The 24,907-nt window shown below is 37.1% G+C and overlaps 1 protein-coding gene across 1 annotated transcript; it reads left to right on the plus strand.

Moving 5' to 3' along the window:
* The first annotated feature begins 19,726 nt into the window (after nt 1-19,726).
* On the plus strand, nt 19,727-20,574 carry LOC110808469 (UvrABC system protein C). The gene has a single exon (XM_022033968.2). It carries the CDS (start codon nt 19,913-19,915, stop codon nt 20,423-20,425), a length of 513 nt encoding a protein of 170 aa, XP_021889660.1. The 5' UTR covers nt 19,727-19,912; the 3' UTR covers nt 20,426-20,574.
* The last annotated feature ends 4,333 nt before the right edge of the window (nt 20,575-24,907 follow it).

The following is a 24,907-nucleotide window of genomic DNA, read 5'->3' on the forward strand; positions in this document are numbered from 1 at the left end:
TTGCTATCTCCACGGCACAAGCCTTGTAGACAACTTCTTCTAGTAATGTTGCACTCCCAGCAGTAGATACAATTAACATCGAATCAAGTTTATCAGACAATATGTTAAATTTGGATGCAAAAATAAGTGAAAAAAATGAATGCGATGCACCAGTGTCAAACAAAACATGAGTAAAATGGTTACAGATAGTGTACATAACCTGTACTACGTCCGGGTCAGCATCAGCATCCTGCTGGGTAAGGTTGTAAACCCTACCTTGAATAGGAGGTCTTCCTTGATTCTGGTTCCTTGGGCACTCTCTCGCATAGTGTTGGGCACTACCACATATGCGATAAGTGTTGTTGAGGCGGTAACATAGTCGGTCCCCTTGATCCCTGCCGCAATGCTGACAGATCTTACCACGTCCTGCCACTAGAGCCTGAGGAGGAGCCTGGATCACCGGTCTGGGCCTCATATTCTATTGGACAGGCACAACAGGTGCTGGTCTCCGGGGTGGAGCTGAGGGTCTGTGATTCCCTGTTGACTGAGGAAGGGTGTGGAGGCTCCTCTCCACAATCTGTGCCTTTGCCAGAACGACTGAGTATGTCTCGAGCTCCAGTACAAATAAGTGTTGCTTGATCTCTGGGCGGAGGCCCCACTGGAATCTCCTAGCCTTCCTGCCCTCATCCATCAACGTCTCAGGGGATTATTGACCAAGCTCTAGGAACTTACGAGCATACTCCGACACCGTCATGTTTCCCTGGACCAACTGGACAAACTCCATCTCCTTTAGATATCGGATGTGCTCGGGGAGGTACTCCGCATGAAAGGCTGCTAAGAATTGCTCTCAAGTGACTGGAGTAGGTAAGGTGGTCTGCTTGAGCTCCCACCAACGATCTGCTTCTCCCACCAGCATGTAGGAAGCAAGGGTGACCCTCTTCTCGGGAACCACTCCTAAGGTCTTAAAAGCCTTATCTGTCTCTGCCAACCAGTACTGGGCATCTTCAAAAGAGGATTCCCCTACAAAAGTGGAAGGGTTCAGTCTCTTGTACCTTTCTACGTAACCCGAGTCTATCAATGAAAGAGCTGGGTCCCGCAGAAGAGGGATTGGGCTGGGCTAAGGATAGACTGGGGGGCCCTGTGGTGGTACTTGCTGATATGGCGGGGGCACTGGATTATACTGTGGTGGTGCCGGGTAGTACTATGGCTGGGGCCGGGTTATATTGCGGCAGTTGTGTCGGGTGGTACTGTAGAGAAGCAGGCTCGTACCGGGGTGGTAGTAGGGGAGGGTCAGGTAGCTCCCTTCTCTCCTCTCGACCTTGCTGGGCAGCAATGAGTCTTTCTAGCATCTCAAATATTCTGTCCACATATTCCTAAAGCGAACCATCACGGGCTGCTCGATTTAGTGGAGGTCTTCCTCTCCTCATCTCTCTGCACCTGCATTTCATAAGGAAGGGTTGAGTAATGATTCATTGGTTTGGTATTTCTCTATGTATTATTGTGTAAGGGAGAGTTCGAGGAACGTGGCTCTGATACCAACTGTAACGGCCCCAGAAATTAAAAGGAAATGTATATATATAAATTTTGAGTGCGGAAGTGAAATAAAAGTTCTGATTAATATCCCTTAGATAATAACCAAAACGTACTAACAATATGAAAGAATACGTTAACTAAAGGAAATACTAGAAATGAAATACTATAAGGAAAACTATAAAATATTTAGGTATCTACTCACCGTCTTCCTGCGGAATGGGCTCGGGAACCAAGTCCTCTTGATCTGAAATGGTTAAGTAAGGAATGAGTTACACTAGCCCAGTAAAGACGTCACACTATATCACTATCACAGAAGTAAAGGTTGGTTGAAAAACAAAAACGACCAGTGGAGCACAATTTTTAACAAATTCACTAATCAATAATAAAACCCTTTACTGTTCACTTACCTTAGTGAGATTTATAAAAATGATCTATAGAAACAATAACATCAAAAATATCATGAATTCATACATACTCTGTAATATAGCACATATTATGCTTTTATTTTTCAATCATCAAACAGCAATTTCCCTCTTTCATCAGCCTATCAGTATCCATGGGGATCCATAGGGGTCCCCGCTACACGTGAACCATTAACTTTAACAACTTAATTCCAAAGCCGTCCCTATACCCCGTTCGGTATGGGCGCCAAAATATTTAAAGTCTCCATACCCCGTCAGGTATGAGACAACATTCTCGGTAGGGTTCTCTACGGACCCGATCCGTCCACCATCTCCCAGGATATCTAGTGAGGCTGTCAACTTGTCCATTTATCAATTCACATACCCTTTTCTATTCTTTTCATAATTTTCTGTTTTTCACATAAACATGAACATTTAAACAAACACGTGCATTCAACAAGGCAAGTATACATTAAATCCACGAAATCAAGCAGCAGTGAAGTAAACCGTGATTCATGCATCCAAAATCATAAAATAAATAAGCCACATACCGTAATGCATTTGAAACTGTAAAATAAATAAAACAGGAACTGACCGAAAAATATATTAGATTCGGGCTCCATCAGCAACCTTAATTAATTATACATATCTATTAATTGCAAAAATACGATGTTTTCATTCAATTAAACTTTAATTGTGCGATAGGAAATAGGGTGAGGGATCCTTACGTGATTGGAAGTCTAAAACTGATTTTTCACTGCGCCTACGTGCAGTCTCTAGATTCCCTGAATTTTTTTTCGGGAATTGAAACGCACTTACGGTACCTGCACATGATTCCAAATGACTCAAAATCGGACCCAGGGCCTACTCGGCCAATTTCAGAATTCCGGCACGGCGGCTTCGCCATGCTCCAGCGACGGCGCCACCGCTTGCGGTGGCGATCCGCTTCGGGTTGGCCGTTTCCAGTCGTTTTCAGCCGAATTTGGCCAAACTTGCATTGGTTCCTGTGATAAAACACCCCTAGGACCCTCGGTGGGCCAAAAAAAACCAAAAATCGAAACTTACCGACAGCGGGGCTCTCCGGTGCGGCGGCTCCTCCGGCTCAAGTCGCAATTTAGTATTTTGCTCCGGTCAACTTGTAGAGGAAGGAACGGTGGTCACAATGGTGTAAAAATTACATCGAATGGGAATCGGGAAGGGCCTCATCAGAGGCAAAAATTGAGAAAACCTGCGGCGGCGCCGCTGGGCTACGACAATATTTTTCGACCAATTGGCCAGTGTTTTGCCTCCGTTTTGGCCACAGGTGGGTTTAGAATCGAAATCTGAGCCAAGGGGAAAATTATTACCTTGTTTGGCGGCCGAAATGTGCTTCGGTGTGGCGGCAGGTGGCGGCGGTCGGTTCTCCGGTGGCTGGGCTGTCTTCTCCGGCGAGGGCTCTAGCGGCTAGGGTTAGGGTTTGGGTATGGATGAGATTATTTATAACCTTCCGATTTTAATCTGAGCTGTCCATCGCGATTTAATCTGGATCGTCCGATCGCGATTAAATAGGAAATAAATCTAGACCGTTCATCGCGATGCAATCTGGGCTGTCCGTGCGCGATTCAATCTGGGTCGTCCGTACGCGCTTTTGATTTGGGCTGTCCGTGCGCGCAGGAATGGATCTCAGTCGTTCGATCGCGTGTACGCAGATCGCCCTCACGGCTCCCTTCTTTGTGGCCTCCCGCATCAACGTCTCTGCCACGCGGCGTGTCCTAGTTGGCCGCGGCTGCTGACGTGGCGTAATTTTTTTAAATTACGTTTTGACTCCGATTTTCGATTTTCTTTTCAAAAACACCCACATAATCTAAATTTTACTCATTTTTTGCAAAATTATTTTCAATTAAATCCCAAAAATAATTTTATCCATTATTATTATTATTATTATTATTTTTATTTCTATTTAATTAAATTAAACTAATTTAAAAACATATATTATTACATAATAAATTACAATAAAATTTAAAATACAATAAAATAATATAAAATAATAATAATAATAATAATTTGGGGTGTTATAGTATGCAAAGTTGAGTAAGTGTGAATTTTTACTTGAGCAGACCACATTCCTAGGACACATCATATCAGAGGATGGAGTATCAGTGAACCTTGAAAAAGTTGAAGCGGTGCTCGGCTGGGAAAAATTGACATCAGTTAAAGAGGTTTGTAGCTTTTTGGGAACGGCGGGCTATTACTGCAAGTTTGTTGAAGGATTTTCTAGTCTAGTTGCTCCCCTGACCTGGCTCACAAAGAAAAATATCAAGTTTGAGTGGAATGAGGACTGTGAAAGAAGTTTTTCAGAACTAAGGAAGCGGCTGACTACTGCACCTGTGCTGGCCTTACCAAGTTGATCGGGGGGATATATAGTTTACACTGATGCCTCCTATCTAGGCTTGGGTTGTGTTTTAATGTAGCATGGGAATATCATAGCCTATGGGTCCAGACAGTTAAAGAGTCATGAGAAAAATTATCCCACTCATAACTTAGAGCTTGCCGCAATCATACGTGCCTTAAAGACTTGGCGTCATATTTATATGGAGAGACATTTCAGATCTATACCGATCACAAGAGTTTGAAACACATATTCACTCAAAAGGATCTCAACATGCGTCAGAGAATGTGGATAGAACTTCTTAAGGACTATGATTGTGACATCTTGTATCATCCAAGAATGGGAAACGTGGTAGCCGATGCACTCAGCAGAAAAAGTGCTGGTACATTAGCCCATTTGATGGTTTCAGAATACAGGCAGATTGGGCCCACACAACAGGTTCGGCTTCAGGACTTGAGGAGAGTCACATGTTTGGGTCATCTAACCATTCAGCCTGAGTTAATCCAGAGAATAAGAAAAGCTTAGTCCGCCGATTCCACCCTAGTAGCCCTCAAGAAAAATGCAGAACAGAGAGTTAGCTTAGAATTTTGAGTCTCCACTAATGGGTTGCTCAGGTTCCAGGATAGGGTGTGTGTTCCAGATGACAGTGTGTTAAAGAGAGACATCATGACAGAGGCCCATAGCTCTAAGTTTGCCATGCATCTTGAAAGCACTAAAATGTACCAAAGTATGCGACCATGATTTTAGTGGAACGGAATGAAAAGAGATATAACTTTGTTTCTAAGTGTTTTGTATGTCAGCAGGTCAAGGCAGAGCATCAGTGCCTAGGCGGGCTACTTCGGCCGTTACCAATCACAGAATGGAAGTGAGAACATATCACCATGGACTTCGTGATAGGATTACTTAAGGCACACTAAGGACATGATACCATCTTGGTAATTGTCGACCGGCTTACTAAGTCTTCCCACTTCTTAGGCATCAGGATGATTGATTCCTTGGACAAGTTAACAAGAATGTATATCTAAGAAATAGTTAGAATGCATGGAGTGCCAGTGACAATGGTGTCCGACAGGGACCCCAGGTTCACTTTTCGATTTTGGAGTAGCTTTCAGCAAGCCATGGGAACAAAGCTGTCCCTCAGTACTGCATTCCACCCTTAGACTGATGGATAATCAAAAAAGACAATCTGTACACTTGAGGATATACTCTGAGCTTGTGTCCTTGACTCTGGGGGCCATTGGGATGACCATCTATCCCTGATAGAGTTCGCCTACAACAACAGCTACCAAGCGAGTAGTGGCATGGCTCCGTATGAAGCGTTATATGGGCGTCCATGCAGATCACCGATTTGTTGGGAAGAAGTAGGCGATAGAAAACTGTTCGGTCCAGATCTGGTAAAGGAGACTTCATCTAAAGTAGTGAAGATCAGGAAGAACATTCAGATGGCTCAGAGCAGGCAGAAGAGTTATACAGACACCCAGATGAGAGATTTAGAATTTGATGAAGGCGACCGAGTGTTCTTTAAGGTCACTCCTTTCAAGAATATCAGTAGGTTCGACAGGAGGGGGAACTGAACACCCGATTTATTGGACCATTTGAAGTTTTTGACAAGATTGGTACCGCCGCCTACAGACTAGCACTGCATTCAAAACTTTCTAAGGTCTACAATGTGTTTCATGTGTCCATACTACGCAAGTACAACCTGACCCCTCTCATGTCTTGGCCCACGAGCCTCTTCCACTCTAGGAGGATCTATCCTACGAGGAAGTACTAGTCGACATTGTGGATCGGAAGAGCAGATTACTCTACAAATGAAAAATTTCCTTTGTAAAGTTCGTATGGCAGAACCACATACCGAGGGAGGCTACATGAGAGCATAAAATTAGACTTTAGAGTCCAGTATCCCCAGCTGTTCGATTGAGAGTGACAGATAAATTTGAGGGACCAAATTTCTTTTAAGGGGAAGAGGGTTGTAACACCCAACAATTTTTTTTATTTTTTTATTTTTATTTTTTTAATAAATATAATAATTTATTTATTTAATTTAATTTATTTTAATTTAATGAAAAAAGGGATAAAAATATGTTAAGGATTAAATTGAAAGCAATTTTGGGGAAAAAAAGTGAAATTTTGGGTTCTGGGGGTATTTTTAAAAGAAAAATCAGAAACTGATGGTCAAAATATAATTTAAAAAGATTTGCGCCACGTCAGACGCCTGGTCAGCAACCCCGACCAACCAGGACGCGCCAAGTGGCAGAGGCGCTGGCGGTCAGCCACGTCGGCGATCCATGTGCACGTGATCGAATGGCTGAGATCTGTTCCCGCGCGCACAGACGACTCAGATTAAACCGAGATGAATGATCCAGATTCACTCCCTATTTAATTGCGATTGGACAGTCCAGATCAAAAGCGATGGATGGTCCAGATCAAAAGTGGATGGGTATAGATAAATAACCTCATCTGCACCTAAACCCTAACCCTAGCCGCCAGAACCCCTCGCCGGAGAAGATAACCTAGCCGCCAGGGAGCTGACCGCCACCACCCGCCGCAGCACCAGGACATTTTTCGACCGCCAAAAAAGGTAAAAACTTTCTCTTTTGCACGAAATTCAATTTTAAAGCCACCCATGGCCAAATCAAAGTGAAAAAACTGGCCAATTGGCCGAAAAACACCGTCGAAGCCCGGCGCCGCCGTCGCTGGGAATTTCACAAACCGCCTTTGATGAGGCCCTTCCCGATTCCCATTTCGTGTAATTTTTTCACCATTGTGATCACCGTTTTCTTCTCTACAGGTTGACCGAAGTGAAACACCCAACTGTAACGTAAGCCAGAGGAGCTGCCGCATCGGAGAGCCCCATCGCTGTGAGTTTTGGATTTTCGTATTTTTTCAGCCCACCGAGGCCCTTTAGCGTGTGTGATCGCCGGAATCGATGTAAAATCAATCGAAAATGGCTGAAAGTGGCTGACCCGAGGCGGACGGTCGTGGAGCACAGTGAAACCGCCGTGTTGGATTTTTAAAATTGGCCGAGTAGGCCTTGGGACTGATTTTTTGGTTTATTTGGAAAATTTGTAGGTACCGTAAGCGCGTTTCAGTTCCCAAAGAAAAATTCAGGGAACCCAGGGATTGCCCGTAAGCGCAGTAAACCATTTAGCTTTTTGGCGTCAAATCAAATAAGGACCCATCACCCTATTTTCTATCATAGATTTGAAGTTTGAATAAATAATAATATAGTCTTTTGTACAAATTAAATAGATGTGCATAATTAATTATGGATTGCTACTGAAGTCCGAACCAGACATTATTCTCTTTTGATTTCTTTTGATTTATTTTACAGTCTAAAAGCATGATGGTATCTAATTTATCTATTTTATGGTTTAAATGCATGTATTACTGCCTTACTTGACCACTATTTAATTTTGGAATTTAAGATATGATTGCATTACCGGATATATGTTCATTTATTTATGTGATTATGTTTGATTTGGTAATGGAGACTAAGGAAAAACAAGAAAGGGGTGTGATCAAATAAACAGATAAGATGACAGTCTCACCAGATATCCTGAAAGATGGTGGATGGATCGGGTTCATAGAGATCCCTACCATGAATGTCGTCTCATACTGGACGAGGTATGGAGACTTGGTAATTTGGCGCTCATATCGGACAGGGTATAGGGACAACCTGCTTCACCCTCATACCGGACAGGGTATTGAGGTTTAATGTTTTGGCGCACATACCGGACGAGGTATGGGGACGGCCCTGTAATTGAGAATGTTAAGGTAAAGCGTTCACATGTAGTGGGTACACTCCTATGGATCCCCACGGATGCTAGTAGGCTGGTGAAATGAGAAACGGTTATGATTTAGTTTATTATTAATAAATATGAATTTATAACATATTCTATAATACTGATTGTGCATGAAGCTATGATCTGTATGATATTATTATCTCTATAGGTTATTTTTATAAATTCCACAATGGTAAGTGAACGGTAAATGATTTTACAATTGATAGATGAATTTGCTAAATTTAGTGCTCTATTAGTTGTTTTGATTTTCGACCAATCTTTGCTTCTATGTTGGTGATGTAGTGTGATTTCCTTACTGGGCTAGTGTAGCTCATCCTTTATCTAACCATTTTAGATCAAGAGGATCTTGTTCTAGAGCTCGATCCACAGGAAGATTGCAAGTTGATGCTAGATACTTTCTATTTTCAATTACTTTTCGTATTTTTCGTGTTCCTTTCAGAGAATTTATTCCGTAATGTTTGTTTAGTACTTTTAAGTAATTGTGTAAGGGATGTAAACCTTAAACTTTTATTTCACTTCCGCATTTAAATTATTATATATTTTCTTTTAGATTTCCGGTGTCGTTACAGCACGCATAGTATGCGGCGCTTGTCTTTGTCCGCGTGCCATGTGACACGTGCGAACGGGCCTACCTACGTGCGACAAGACGCGCGTGCAGGACTTGCCTCGTACCCCACACAGATGGGACGTGCACATTGTGCGCACGTCCTGCATGTGGTCGCGCATGCATGCATGCGCATAGTGCATTGTGCTCATGCGGGCGACCCTCTCCCACGGGAATTTTTTTTCCTTTTTTTCATTTTCTCCTGAAAATTAATTATTTTAAAATAATAATAGTAATATAATAAAACAAAATAAAATAAAAATAATAGTAAATCAAAATAAAATAATAACAAATAAAATTAAATAAAATTAAAATTACGAATTACAATATAAGAGTGCGAAATAAATTTAAATGAGTTCAGGTGACCTTAAGGCCAGAATAAATTGGGGTCCTCTAAATACAATTTACTGTGGTGGTGAGCAAGGTGTTACATCCTCCTACCTTAAAAAAATTTAGTTCCCCAAATTTTTCTCGAATAGGTTCGGAAACGTTTCTCTCATCTCACTTTCCAACTCCCACGTTGTCTCTTTTGGAGTATAGTGTTGCCACTGCACCTTCACCATGAGGATCATCTTATTGCGTAAAACTTTATCGGTCCAATCAAAAATTTCTACGGGGAGTTCCTCGTAAGTCATATTAGCTTGTACCTGCATCTCATTGTGAAGAATGATATGAGAAGGTTCAGGGTGGTACCTTTTAAGCATAAAGACGTGAAAAACATCATGTAGACCCGCAAACTCTCAAGGTAGAGTAAAAGGGTACATTACGGGTCCAAAACGCATCGCGATCTGAAAATGTCTCACATAATGAGGGCTCAACTTTTTTCTTTTCCTGAACCGTATTTTTTCCTTATAGGGGAAAACCTTAAGGAAGACTTGGTCTCCAACGGTGAATTTTAGGGGTCTCCTACGATTATCAGCATAACTTTTTTAGTGACTCTAGGTGGTAGCCAAGTTTATACAGATGATCGTGACCTTCTCAATAGTCTCTTAAATGAAGTTTAGTCCCAAATGACTCTAGTTTCCAACTTCGCTCCAACAAGAGGGAGAATGGCATGGCCTACCATACATGGCTTCACACAGAGCCATATTGATACTGGAATGATAATTGTTATTATAAGTAAATTCACACCGGGGAAGATACTCATACCAGTTATTGCCAAAGTCAAGGATGCAAGAACGTAACATATCTTCCAATATCTGGATAGTACGTTCCGATTGATCATCAGTTTGGAGATGATAAGCGGTGCTAAAATACAATCTAGACCCAAGAGCTTCTTGAAAGCTGTCCCATAAGTGGGAGGTGAATCGAGGATCTCGATCGAACATAATGGATAAGGGGACACTATGGAGTCAAAATATTTTTTCAACATAAAGGCAGGCTAATTTGTTGGTCGAGTCAATGGTTCTGATGGGTAAGAAATGAGCGGTCTTGGTTAGTCTATCAACGATGATCCAAATAGCATTATGACCAAAATAGGTCTTGGGTAGTCTGGTGACAAAATTCATGGTTACATTCTCCCACTTCCATTTCAGAATTGGGAGGCCCTGTAATAAACAGCCGGGTCTTTAGTGTTCTTCCTTAATCCTCTAGCAATTAATGCATCGGAAGATATAGTCGACAATGTCCTTCTTCATTTCTAGCTATCAGTATTAGTGCTTCAGGTCCTGGTACATCTTGGTACTCCTAGAGAGGATGGATAGTTTGGAGGCATGCGCAACCTTGAGAACAACCGTCTTGACAACGACAAGGACCCAAATTCGGTCCCAAAATCTAAACAACTCATTGTCTGAGTACTTAAAATCATAAAACTCATCAAAAGAGAACTTACTCAAATTCTTGGTGAATTTCTGGTCTATGGACTGAGTTTCCCAAAAAAAGATCAAGCAAGGCTCATATCTGAGTGAGATAGATATCGTTGCTATAGTCGTTGAGGTGGAGTGACTACATAAAATCGACTAACTTCCAATTGGAGGCCATGGTGTGAGCTAACACTACAGACTCTTTTCAGCTCAATGTATTAACGACTACATTTTTTTCTACAGGGATGATAGATGATCTTGCAGTCGTAGTTCTTCAAGAGGTCCATCTAACATCTTTGTCTCATGTTTAACTTCCTCTGCGAGAAGATGTACTTTAAACTTTTGTGGTTAGTGTAAATCTCAAATGTTTAACGAAACAAGTAATGATGCCATATCTTCAAGGCAAAGATAATGGCCACTAACTCCAGATCGTGAGTAGGGTAGTTTCGCTGATAGGATTTCAACTGTCGAGATCCATAAGTGACCACTCTACCATGCTACGTCAAAACGCAATATGAGATGCATCGCAATATATCTAAAATCTTTTAGTGTTGTTAGGTAGGATCAACACCAGAGTAAAGGTAAGATGATGCTTTTAATTTCATAAAACTTTCATCACATTCATACTTTCAGACAAATGGTACACCCTTTTGATGGAGTCGAGTTAACGAAGCAGCAATCTTAGAAAATTCGTTAATGAATCGCTAATAGTAACCTGTCAAGCCAAGGAAACTACGTATGTCAGTCACATTGGTGGACGTATTCCAATTGATCACTATCTCAACCTTGGGTAAATCCATGAAAACTCCTTCACTTGAAATCACATGACCAAGAAAGAAAACTCAATCCAACCAGAAGGAGTATTTGCTAAGTTTAGTAAACAACTGATTCCAACGAAGTCTTTCTAGCACTTCAAACAAATGGACTGCATGTTCTTTTGGGTTCTTGGAGTACACTAGAATGTCATCAATGAATATAATGACGTACTAATCCAGTACATGCCGAAAAATCTTGTTTATCATATCTATAAAGGCAACAGGGGCACTAGTTAACCTGAACGACATCACCTTGAACTCGTACAGGCACCTGAAAGTAGTCTTCAGAATACCTTTTTCTTTGACTCTCAGCTCGTAGTATTGAGGTCAATCTTAGAGAAGACCATGATTCCTTACAATTAGTCAAAAAATTCGTCGATTTGAAGTGGGGGATACTTGCTCTTTATTATTACTCAGTTGAGTTCTCGGTAGTCCATGCATAGTCTGAAGGAGCCATCCTTCTTTTTCATCAATAACATCAGAACACCCCAAGGGGAGTGACTAGGGTGAATAAAATTTTGGCCAAAAAGCTCAGAAAGCTTGTTCTCCAGTTCTATGAGCTTAGTACGACTCATGCAATAGAGAGATTTTGAAATTGGTTGGGTTCCAGGTAGCAGGTCAATAGAAAATTCTACCTCTCGCAGGGGAGGCAGACCAGGTAATTCAACGAAAAAAACTTTTAGAAAATTGCAAACAATGGGAATGGAAGACACAATAGGATCAACATCTATATTCCTGTTTATTCAATTCTTATGGAGAAAAATAGATTTTATTTCTTTATTGGAGATCACAAGGTTATAACTTTACTTTCACAATTAATAATTGTTCTATATTTTTCTAATAATCCATTCCTATAATAACGTCAAACCCTGATAAATCTAAGAGTATCAAGTCTATAAATATTTTTATTTTCGAAGCTTTGATCTTAAAATTTTTATACACACAGTGAGCATTCTAATAACCCCATAGAGGGAATCTCTACAATTAATATTTCTTTTAAAAGTGCAAGCCTAACATCAAATCTACAAGCAAATGCACAAGAGATAAAAGAGTGAGTAGCACCTGTATCGATCAAGGTCTTGGCAAAAATATTATGAATAGAAAACATACCCAGGATAAAGACAGGAGTGGGAAAGGCACTAAGTTCATTTAAGTGGTACACACGACCTTGGGCTACAGGTCTGTCCACATCCTTCAGCCGCTGAGGGCAGTATTTTATAAAATATTGGGTGTTTCCACACTGATAGAGGTGTGATTGATACGGTGACAGGGTAATTCACCATGCAAGCGACCACAATGTTGACGTAGTTGGAAAGATCAGACAGGTTGTCTAATAGGAAGAGGTAGGGCAAGGGGAAGGGCAACTCGGGTTCGTTTATCAGGGTGGCTACTTACTGAGTCAGACAATCTTCTTCTGGTTTGTTGGGGTTGCTGTTGTTGGGTATAGACTTGGGCAATGTATTGGTGCTTAATCGAGATGAGGTATTCGACCAGCAAGGCATTTCTAACACCTCTGCATACGAGCTGGGTCTCAGTATCGTAACCTGATCACATATATCGGTACAAAGGCCTTTTAGAAACTGTCTAACTTTACGACTTTTGGAGGTGACCATTAGAGGAGCAAACCTAAACAGTTAGACAAATCGGGCTGCATATTGGGAAACCGTTATATTTTCTTGGCTGAAGTCCTAAATTTCTCCTTTTTTTTCCTCTCGGACATAGGCTGAGAAAAAGTTATCAAATGATGCATCCATGAAAACTTCCTAGGTGGTAGGGGCAGACAAGACTTATTTCTTAAGTTACCATTAGTGTTCTGTTTCACCAATCAGAATAAAGGCTGCTAGGGAAACCTTTTGTTCCTTAATTAGGTCTAAGATAGAGAGAAGATTCTCTATCTGCAGGATCCAAGGTTCGGCAAGGCCACCTTCAAAGTGTGGCGGGTTGAGTTTCCTAAACTCTGCTATGTTGTGAGAGATAGACCTCTCGGTTGTTCAGTATTCTCGGGTAGAGTGTTGACAAGGGTTGACTTAGTTTTGTCCTACAGCTAGAGTTAATCCTTAGACAACTCGGAAGAGTTCAGTAAACTCGACTCTTGTCGGATGATCCTGGGCCTCGGGTCTCTTGATACATTTTACAGAAGGTCTCCCTCGCGTCATTCCTACAAAAAAAAGGAAGACACGAGTCGGTGGTCTAATTTAGAAAAGATGATTTATTTTTCTCAGATATTCTAAGGATCTGTCGATGTACAACCTCAGTTGTAAGGGATTTGGTCTGTGTAATTGCTCTAGTATCATCTGTGACATCCCTAATACGAATTAAGGCATAACAATATTAGATACAGAAATAAATTACAGGTGCATGATAAAAATTATATACAGTGGAGCAAATTATTACAAATCTCTTGCAAAATATATGAGTTCCAATTACACATATATATACCTGAGGTTAGAAGTGGCATCAAAATATAAAATATTAAGATAAAAAGAACCGCATTTGTCATTATGCTATTAGACTCATCAGAGTACAGGAATAATCACGCACTCAAAGTTTGCATATCCACGGGATCCTCATAGACTTCAAGGAGGTGTCTGCCTGTGCGTGATAAGACGTGCCTGCAAGACTGGCCTTGCGCCTTGGGCGGATGAGACATGCACATTGTGCACACATCCTGCGCCTGGTCGCACGTGCGCGCATGCGTACAACGTGCGGTGCCCGCGCGAGCGACCCTCTCTCGCGAGTGTTTTTCCCACTTGATTTTTCCTTTTTTTCGTTTTCTCCTGAAAATTAATTATTTTAAAATAATATTAATAATAATAATAATAAATTGAAATAAAATTAAAAAATAATAAATTAAAATAAAATAATCACATATAAAATTAAATAAAATCAAAATAAAATAACAAAATCAGCATAAAATTAAAATTATGAATTACGATATAAGGTTGCGAAATAAATCTAAATGAGTTAAGGTGACCTTAAGGCCCGAATAAATAGGGGTCCTTCAAATACAATTTAGCGTAGTGGTGAGCGGGGTGTTACACTTGTCCCACACTCTGATGATTCCTTTTACATAATGATAGAAGTGGCCATTTTTGCATTTTAACATTTTGTATTTTGTTGTCACTTCTAGTCTCAGATATATGTATAATTAGGAACTCACATATTTTGTAAAGAATTCGTAGTAAATTACTTTACTGCATACATTTAACTATTATGCACTCGTTATCTGTTTTTGTATCTAGTACCCTTATGCCTTAATTTGCATTTGGAATGTCACACATACCGAGATAAATCATCTATAAAAGTGAAAAAATATCTCTCTCCACTGAAACAATTAATGGAGAATGGCCCGTAAATGTCATTATAAATTATTTCAAGAAGCTCATTGCTTCTTGTGGCACATTTCTTTGTATGTTTAGTTTGCTTTCTTTTATATAATCTATATATACTTGGAAATCAGTGAAGTTAAGATTTTGTAAAATTACATCATTCACTAATCTCTCAATTCTTTTTCTAGAGATATGTCATAGCCTTTTATGCCACAGAAATGAAGAATTTTCATTAATTAAGCAATGTTTTGAACCAATATTTAAATGCAAGATGACTAAAGCTTGTGCAAATTGATGATTCAAGCAAATTTTATATAAACCATCATATAAAATACTAGAATCAACTATCACTGAATTAAACACTAAACTTACTTTTTCACAACCAAAATAAATTTAATATCTAGCAACATCTAATTTTGATAATGAAATTAAATTCTTAGAAATCAAAGGAACATAAAAAATGTTCAAAAGATCCATCTGATGACCAGTCTCTAATAACAAATGATAGGTACCTACAACTACCACTTCTACTTTGAGATGATTTCCCATATAGAGGAACTCTTCACTTTCTTTCGGTTTCTGGGTTGTAAAGAAGCCCTACATTAAATTAGTAACATGAGTTGTGAGTCCAAAATCAATCCACCAGGTATTAGAAGGAACCTCAGTAATATTTGATTCATAATATATAAAAGAAAGATTTAAACCTCTATTTTCGAACCAAGCCTTACATTTATTACATTCGTTTTTCACATGACCCTTCTTACCACAAAAGTAGCAACTCAGAGTAACTTTTCCATGATGACTCTAGTTATTCTCCCCAAGTCTACTCTATTTCTTTAGTAGAATGTTCTTTACGTTTTTTGGATTTTCCGTTATTCTTCATAGCTCCATGAGTAACGGCAAGGGCAAAATTATGTCCATCTTGCTTTAATCTCATTTTTTCTTAAATATACTTGCTAGTAAGTTCATTCATATTCCACTATTCATTATTAGTGTTATAGTGAATTTTGGATGAAGCAAACTGGGAAGGAAGTGAGTTAAGAACAAATTGAACTAAAAATGACTCATCCATGTTCATGCCTAATGCCTTAAGTTTTGTAACCTTTTCAACCATGTTTAAAATGTGTTGCTGAATTTCTTTTATGACCATCATATTTCATGGTTATCAATTCAGCCATCAATGTACTTGTAAGAGACTTATCGGCACATTTGAAATGCTCCTTCACATATTTCAGAAAATCTGATACTATCTCAGTTTGAAGGAGGAAAGTTTTGATGTTAGTGGCAATGGTCATTCTCATAAACATAATACTAACTTTGTTTGACCTTGTCCAGGCTTTTAATTATTCCTTATGCTCCAAAATACTATTATCGGTAGCTTCAGGAGATTTTTCAATTATTAAAGCCAGGTCAAGATCCAAAAAACCAAATGAGAATTGGACCCTTTCATACCATTTCACAAAATTTGACCTATAAAAAATTGTCATTCGAGATGCAAGAGAATATAGTGAAGTGAAAACTGTAAAAATAGAACAATGATCATAGTAAGACCTCAAGTGTATTTATAATATTAAATTTATAAACGATGAATTATTGATATCACTATAGTTTTTTCTTTAAGAAAAATGTTAGCATATCTAATGTTCACTCAAAGGGACTTAAAATACTTAATATTTTGCGTCATTTATATGTTACCTTAGGGTATCCATTTAAATAACACAAAATAAACTATCAATTCATAATTAGTAGAAAATGACTCTCCTTTGGGTTCGTCTCAGTCTTATAATTATAAAAATATATATATTACTCCTTTATAAGTCTCCCTTAATTCTTTAATGTAGTTTAACTAACGTAAGACTCATCATTTGGGTTACTTTGGTAACTTGCTATATTAATAAATTTTAAGTCAGAAAACTATGAAACAATAATTTGTATAAAATATACATATGTATTTACATTTATTAAATTAACTATAATTTAACATATATATATATAAACTATTATTGTAATATATGTACATGTATATAAACTATTAGTATAATAATATATATATATATATATAAACTATCAGTGTAATGATATATTAATATATACATATACATAAACCGTCAGTGTAATAATATATATATAAACTGTTAGTGCATTGAGAGGAGAATCTGTGCTCCTTTTATATATAAGAAGAGAGACCAAAGCACATTCAAGGTAATCGAATGTGTTGATAACCGTTTATATTATTGTAGTTTAATATTCGTAAAATACAATAATTTTATAATTTATTTTAAAGTTACTTACTCCACAAAGGTACCTTTTCCTTTATAATCATTATCTATTATTTTAGGTGTTCTTTAAGTCGGCTTCAACCATTATAAGTGAATGAGAAAATAAAACATTAAAATAGTGGGTCATCCACTTAATTGTTGAAATTAATAATGTAACCTCCAGGTATGCATCTTCCATTTAATCCTTTTTGCCTATGTCCAAGAGATGTTCAAGTTATACTTCAATTACTTTAGCTTTACTATAGATATTCTTCAACAGCTCACTTCAAATAATATTAGTTGAAATTAAATATTTGTCATTTCATCCAAAAATCAATATGTGTATACTAACACTTGTAATTAAAAATCATGTTCAATTTTTTTTTTTTGTGATCAGCAAAGTACTCTTAGTACCAATTTCTTTATTGTTTACAATACATAAGGGGACACCTATCAACAGTTTGTAATAAATAATACTTTAAGCACATAAAGATTCTTGACTTACTCTAACCATGAAAACGTATGAAGTTTATGTTTTTATTTTCTTTACTAATATGTTAAGAATATATTTTGAGCATTGTAATTTCCAAAGATAAAAAATGAGAAACAAACTTTGAGCTTTTGAAGTTTCTTGATTGTATGTAAACCTTCAATGTTAAATTTATGCTCTTTAATTTTTTCCTTTGACATTACATAAGTAGTCCATCTCTTTATAGTTTTAAGTCTACTTCAGAATTATTATAAATCTAAATAAAATCTGTAACATAAGCACTTATATTTCTTTTTGCTTCTTTTTTTAAAAAAAAATATCCAACCTATTACTTGATCGTTGTGGCCAATGAAACTCATTTCTTATTCTCCTTACTCATCATAATATTCCCAATGTTGTTTAATTTAAACGTATAAAAAAAATCAATTGGAATAAGGGTTGAAAGTGTACATTAACAATTAAAGTAAGCGTAAGGTACGGTAGTTAAGAGACATAGAAATTAGGAACACTACACAACTAAATAAAATGTATGTGACTTAATTTTCTAACAATCAAGGTTTATAATTGGAATTCATCACAATAAATATAGAACACTTTGCTTGTTGGTTAGCTTAATCTCTATATTTTAAATAAAAATCAAATCAATTTACTTGTATTTAGATTGTAACTTAGCCATCTAGAAAATCAGAAACCTCTGAAAGTTCGACTAAATTACATGTTCATACACTTAAAAAATATAGATCGAACTATTAAGTTTGAGCAAGCAAATAAACAAACGAACAAGTCTTCTTGATTATGTCTAATAACAGTATCTCTCACATCACTAATATAACTTTAAATATTAAACAAACCAAAAAGTTTCTTTCTAAACCAATTAGTGTGAAATGGTTTGTTCATATAACTTGTATTTGTAGTCAATTTTAAGAATTTTTACTTTTTGTAACTTGCAAGTAATAATCATGACTAATTTTTACTTGCCATCATGAGTTACTCTTGATATGAAGTGTTGTCCTCTTTTTTTGGGTGGTTTTGGAGACTCAAGGGCTACTTGGTAAATAATTTGCTACAAATAATTTTTTTCTTGGACCAAAATGAATTACAAGTCTCAAGTTACTGCAACATGTTTGGTTAGATGTAATAATCTTGTAATGTAATATTAAGGTAATTAATCCCATATTCATTATAATGTAATTGATTGCATAATTGAGAGATTGTGATGACATTTGCAATATAACTTTAACCATAATCATAATTGTATTACAAATTTAATTATATAGTTGTTTAGTGAAATAAAAAGGATAGTTAAAATTTTGAGTACAATTTCTTTTATATGAGATATTAGATAATCTAATCTCACATATAAAATACATGTGATTATTGTGATCTAAACAAGAGTTCAAATCATTAACAATTTTTTTAGTCGAATTATATTTCATTTTTATATATCTTTTACATATTAATTATTTGATATCTGAAAGCTAATTTGATTCCTAGATCTTAGTTATTTATTTGCTATGCTGATTAATTTTTCATTAAAATCTCTTTTCTTTTCTCTGTAATCTTGTGTTTGTAGGATTCTAAATGATGAAATCATTGGTAAAAAATAATAATAAATAAAAAACATTAGTGTACAAGAAAAGCAAAATTTTCATTTCAACATAAAAGGTAAAGGGTAGTTTTTCTTTTTTATCATGCAGTTTTAGCTAAAAATTTGATAATAAATAAATTTCGTTGTATTTTATTGTTTATTTTTCTAAATTCAAACCATCGTATGAAAACAAATTTCTTGGACATATTTTGCATTTCAAAATTTCCGAATTTTTAAGTGCCACATGACGGTCTATCTTTCCGTAATTCCACATCACAATAATTGTCATTGCGAAACGATGCCGTTGCTTCGTACAATAATTTGATCATGGAACGATGCCGTTGCTTAATTCAATTCAACTTTACCACCGACGAAAGCAAGTGGGACCAACGAATGGTCCGTTTCTCTCTTCTTTTCATGTCGGAACCAATAACGGGACTCCGCTTTCGATCAAAAAGCCAAATAAAAGATTGATGTGACCTTCCATCCATCCACACACCCATCAACACCACTATCTGATCATCATCAACCCATGATTCAGAATCATCAATCACCGGTCAAACACACAATAAAAGTATCGACAAAAGCAAACGTTGACCACTGCCGACTCGACCTTTCTTGGATTTCTGGCTGAGATCCAGTGCGGACTGTTCTACTTTAAAATATATACATGGTGCCAAAATCAGGTGGCAAATATCAATCGTACTCAAGCTTAAATGGGGGTCCACCCAAAAGATCAGATCATTTTGTTGGTGAGGAGAAGACAAGAATTCTTGTGTCGGCTAAGCATATCGAGAAACCCTCAAGAAACCTCCTACCGACTCCATCAACTTATTCTTTTCCATTTCAAAATTCATTCTACCTTTGCGTCTTATTATATCACACAAAATCTCTCTTCTCTACAAATTAACAATCGGTTGAATATTGTTCGTCAACAAAATGGGAAACTGTGTGTTAAAAGCATTTGGAGGAGAATTAGAAGAGAATATGGTAAAGGTGGTGACATGCAGTGGAGGTATCATGGAGCTCTGTGCACCCATAACCGCTGAGTGCATAACCAATGAGTTTCCTGGCCACGCCATCTACCGCACGCGAGATATCTTCTCTCAGCCTCTTCTTCACAACGAAGAGCTCCGTGCCGGCCACCTCTACTACCTCCTGCCTCTCAACGCTGGCGAAAATATTAACACCATGGCGCCGTACCGAGTGTCCTTGGATAACAACAGGGTGTTGAAGCGTGTAGAGGCTGAGGTGTTGCCGAGGTACAATGATAGCGGGGTCTGGAAGGTGAAGCTGGTGATCAGCCCGGAGCAGCTGGCGGAGATACTGGCTCAGGAGTCGCAAACGGAGGCGTTGATTGAAAGCGTGAGAACGGTGGCTAAGTGCGGAAATGGTGTTTCCTCCGTCGCTAATTCTGACCAGTGGAGTGTTTCTAGTAGTTTGAAAGGTTAGGTTGGCCATTGACTAGTTTGGCGATGATAGGCTCTGGTTAGGCTTCAGGGTAAGCAGAACGAGAGCCTTTCCTTTTTTTTTTAAACATTGGGATTGTTATTTATTTATATCTTAGAAATATTAATAAATTAATTTGATAGTTATAGCGATATTAGAAGTTTCAGTTGAAGTTCTCAGTGACCATGCATGCCAATTTAGGAAACGAAATTGCTGTTCATATAATAGGAAAGGAAACTGCTCAACCCAAAATGGAATCCTGTATTCTGCGTGGTGTACTTGGCAAAAGCTACGTCTCTGTGACCTGCACATAACACACGGCAAAAGCTGGCATGGCTGCAGGCTTAATATGAAACAAATTAATTCTGGAAACCGATGAGCCTTTTTCTTTCTGGTAAAGTACTAGTTAATGTCACCGAAGTGCTGGAAATAGAAAGAAACTCACGGCGCTAACTCGCCTTTCCATCCGCCATGCAAATAATTATGGTTGACCAAGCAAACACATTTATTCGTTCATTAATTTATAGGGGACATATGTAATAATTATAAAATAATAAAAATAATCTTTAAAGAAAATTACATACGGGTGTAGAGTACAACTTTTATAAAACAAATTTAAGTAGAGTTTGGCATAAACAATTTAATGTTTCTTCAGATTGTTTATTTCCCTGCACTGTTTTCCTCTTAATTTTCTCTTCACAAAACTGCTCTCCTTAGTTCAAAATATAGATAACAATTTTCAGTAGTTATCTATATTTTTTAATCCTAAATATTATAAGATTTTCAATTAAAGTTTAATAAAAAATATTAAGTAGTTATCAAAATAAAATATAATTTAAAATAATACTTAAATATAATATATTCAATGATAAATATAAAATAACACTAAAAATAAAATATTAAATATTTATTGTTCAAAATTTACTTAATTTAATTTCTAATAAAATTAATTTAAAAATTAAACATAAAATTTAAAATTGTAATCATATGTATAGAAGGGCAAGTGCCGCACTAATATATCATTTAATTCATATTTATCTCACAACCATCATAGGCTTAAATATTTTACCCGCATCCATCGCATAACTGCCCCTAATTCTAATGGCCCAGTCGAAAACATTCTAGCCGAAATGTGTGAGATAATTCTTTGGTTAGAGCAACAGTTCTAATTAATCCATCAGAAGGGCCAAATTGTAATTAAATGAATTAAATTTCTTAGACTAATTAACCAAGTGTAAATTAATTACCTAGGAGCGAGTGTAAAGTCCAGTTCTAATTAAACTGTTTCTTGGACTCTGACTAAAATTAACCTCTTAGATCGGACATAATTAACGGGCCCAATAATCTAAAGGACTCAATTTAAACTAATCTAAAACAAATAATTGTGGAGCTCAATTTAAACCAAAACAGACCATAAACTCAAATTAAATTTCCAATTAGACCAAAATGAATATAGTTTTTTTTAGTAGGCGAAAATACTAGGTTGAGTTTTTAACTCATTGTACCTATCCTAATTGAAAAACATAACTGCCACTATATGTTCTTTTTATCTAGAAATGTAATAAACTTATTGAAACTTAACTCAATTTTATCACTGCAACCTTAACAACATACTAGTTGCTAAATTTGTGATTATACAAACAAATATTATAAGTAAGTTATTTCTAAGTAATAGTACACTTATTAAATGGTGAGTTATAAAACTCGTGTTCAAAACAACTAATGTGGACTCTAAAATATAAAACAAAGCCTTAATTATGTCACTTGAACTTTCAATGTAATTATCAAAATAGCCTTAAATTGTGAAAGCGAGGATGCTTTCACAAGCATGATTTGTGATACACCAGACTAGAAAACGGAACCCAGTCCAAAACTAGGCATTAGAAAAAGAAAAGGACAAAACGATGTCATTTTAGAAAATTCCAAAACAACGTTGTTTTGATTAAAAGGAAAAAAAAGAAATGGCAACACACTTCTGGAAGCTGAATAAGGAGGAGAAGAAGAATACACTTGCACGCTGGATAAGAAGGAAGAAGAGGTGTGTATGACTTCCCTTCTCCGCCGATAAAAAGGGAGAGACTTGTTCTATGGGAGGGAGATCCCATGCGTGAGGAGAGAGAGAGAGATCCGTGCATAGAGAGAGAAAGAAGGTCGCGACGATAGAGGAAATAACTCTAAGAAAGAGAGAGTCGTCAAGAACCTTTTGAATCACTACACTCCTTGATTCAAAAGGTTCTCACACACGCCAAACATGTCTGGTTACAATTCAATTTCGTTTTTTTATTCATGAAAAGAAAACTATCTATTAAAATAATTAGATAGAATAGCTTCAACCTTGTCACTTGATAGTGAGAGAAGGAAATCCGGATAAATACCAATACCTATTACGGGTAAAAAAATAGAGATCGAAACAAATAACTCTCACGACCCAGAATCAAAAAAAGAAAAGTTTTGGGCATTAATTAGCTTGTACCCATAGAACATTTGGCGTGACATAGATAATGAATAAATAGGAGTTAATATCATTCCAATTGCCATTACAAAAGTAATTAGTATTTTTGCCATTAAAAAATATTTTTGACTGGTAATTATTCCAAAAAAAACTATTAATTTTGCAACAAACCCACTCATGCCCGGTAATGCAAGGGAAGCCATCGATAAGATACTGAACATTGTGAATATTTTTGGCATTGAGATAGCCATTCCGCCCATTTCGTCGAGATAAACAAGACGTATTCTATCATAACTCGTTCCTGCCAAGAAAAAAAGTGCAGCACCAATAAATCCATGAGAGACTATTTGTAAAATGGCTCCATTGAGTCCTGGGTCGGTTATAGAACCAATTCCTATAATTGTGAAACCCATATGAGATACAGAAGAATAGGCTATTCTTTTTTTTAAATTACATTGACCAGAAGATGTTGAAGCTGCATAAAGAATGGAAGGGAACATACCTGATAGGAGGTAAGACGAGTCTGGTGCATGCAGTACAGCAGAGAGGCCCAAAACCAGAAGGTCAAAGAGGGAGAACACGTGACGGTGTGCTCGGAGAAGAAAGAGAACTGCAATGGTGGCTAGGCACAGTTTTATGCATCTGCACCTTTCTCTGGTGCGATTCTGTCATATCTAAATTGGATTTGCATGCGCGGCTCGTTCTGTGATGGTTTTCAGCCGAAGCATGGTGGTGCGTGGGAGGTTCTAGTGGCGTGTACTGGTTTCGGTAGCCGAGCAAGTGGCAACATATGACACTCCAGTGGCGGCGCGTGGTGAACCAAAGACACTGGTATGGTGGCTTGTGGCGATTCTGGTGACCGAGATCGTGCTACGGTAAAACTCGACCCACTTTTGTATTTTAATTATTTCTACAATTGTATGTCATTAACCAATGTATTTTCTATTTGTAAACGAGATAATTATCTAAATAATGCTAGATTTAGAGGAGAGTGTAGACTGGGCCAATAAAAATTCTAATACTTTCCGATTCAACTATTGATAAGGGATTGGGTTAGTCTCATTTAAAAGCCTTCATATTTTTATAAAACTTTGTTTCATTAAAATAAATTGTTTACAGACCTTACAAACTATTTAAGTTTTTTAATGTGATTTTCGCGAGCTCATCGTGTGTGAGTGTGTAATTGCATATGATTGAAGATCTATATGATGTTGTATGATTTATATTTATATATGCATATTACTACTAGTGTGTGTATGCAAATTTTGTGTATGCCAGTTACCGAGGTATAGGTATGCAAAACATATATATATGTATAATCGTATATTGTATAACGTATGTATGTATGAGTGAACAACTTGTATGTGCATGCTTATGGAATACGCATATGCTTTGTATGAATATGCAAGTACGCTTATGTTGTATATGTTGCATATATATATATTTATTTAAGTTGATGACCGTGCTTATAAGATGTCTATATTATGCTTATTGCATAAGTATGTTTATGTATGATATATATGATGTACATGTCAATGCATGCATGAGTAGGTCATCTAGTGATGGATTTGATTAGTAAAAGAATAAAATAAAAATATTTAAAAGATGAAAAGTCCATTTAACCAGTATCAACAGGGAAGGGTGTGCATAACTATTTTGGCAAGGAAAGTATGGTGAAGCCTACCCGTGAATATGGTCTTCGCTAGATACGGCTGAGAAGTCCTATACATAACCCTTCCGTGTTCGGGTGCATGTGGAAAGTGATTAGTGATACATAATCATTCCGTGTTCATGCATTGGGAAAGTGAAAAGTGAAAAGTGAAAAGTAAAAAATATGTGATGTATCCACGTGGTAATGGGGATCCTTAGTGTCATTGTTGATGTTGGTGAAAAGGGCATCGCGCGATAAAACTCTTAAAAGACGAAAAAATAGAAATTATAAACCTTAATAAAAATGTAACTGAGAATGAAAATTCAACTGAAAAGTGATAAGTGAACAATGTAAAGTGAAAGCAATACTAACATATGTAGTG

The sequence above is a fragment of the Carica papaya genome, chromosome 5 (assembly GCF_054855325.1).
Source record: "Carica papaya isolate Zhongbai chromosome 5, ASM5485532v1, whole genome shotgun sequence".
NCBI lineage: Eukaryota > Viridiplantae > Streptophyta > Magnoliopsida > Brassicales > Caricaceae > Carica > Carica papaya.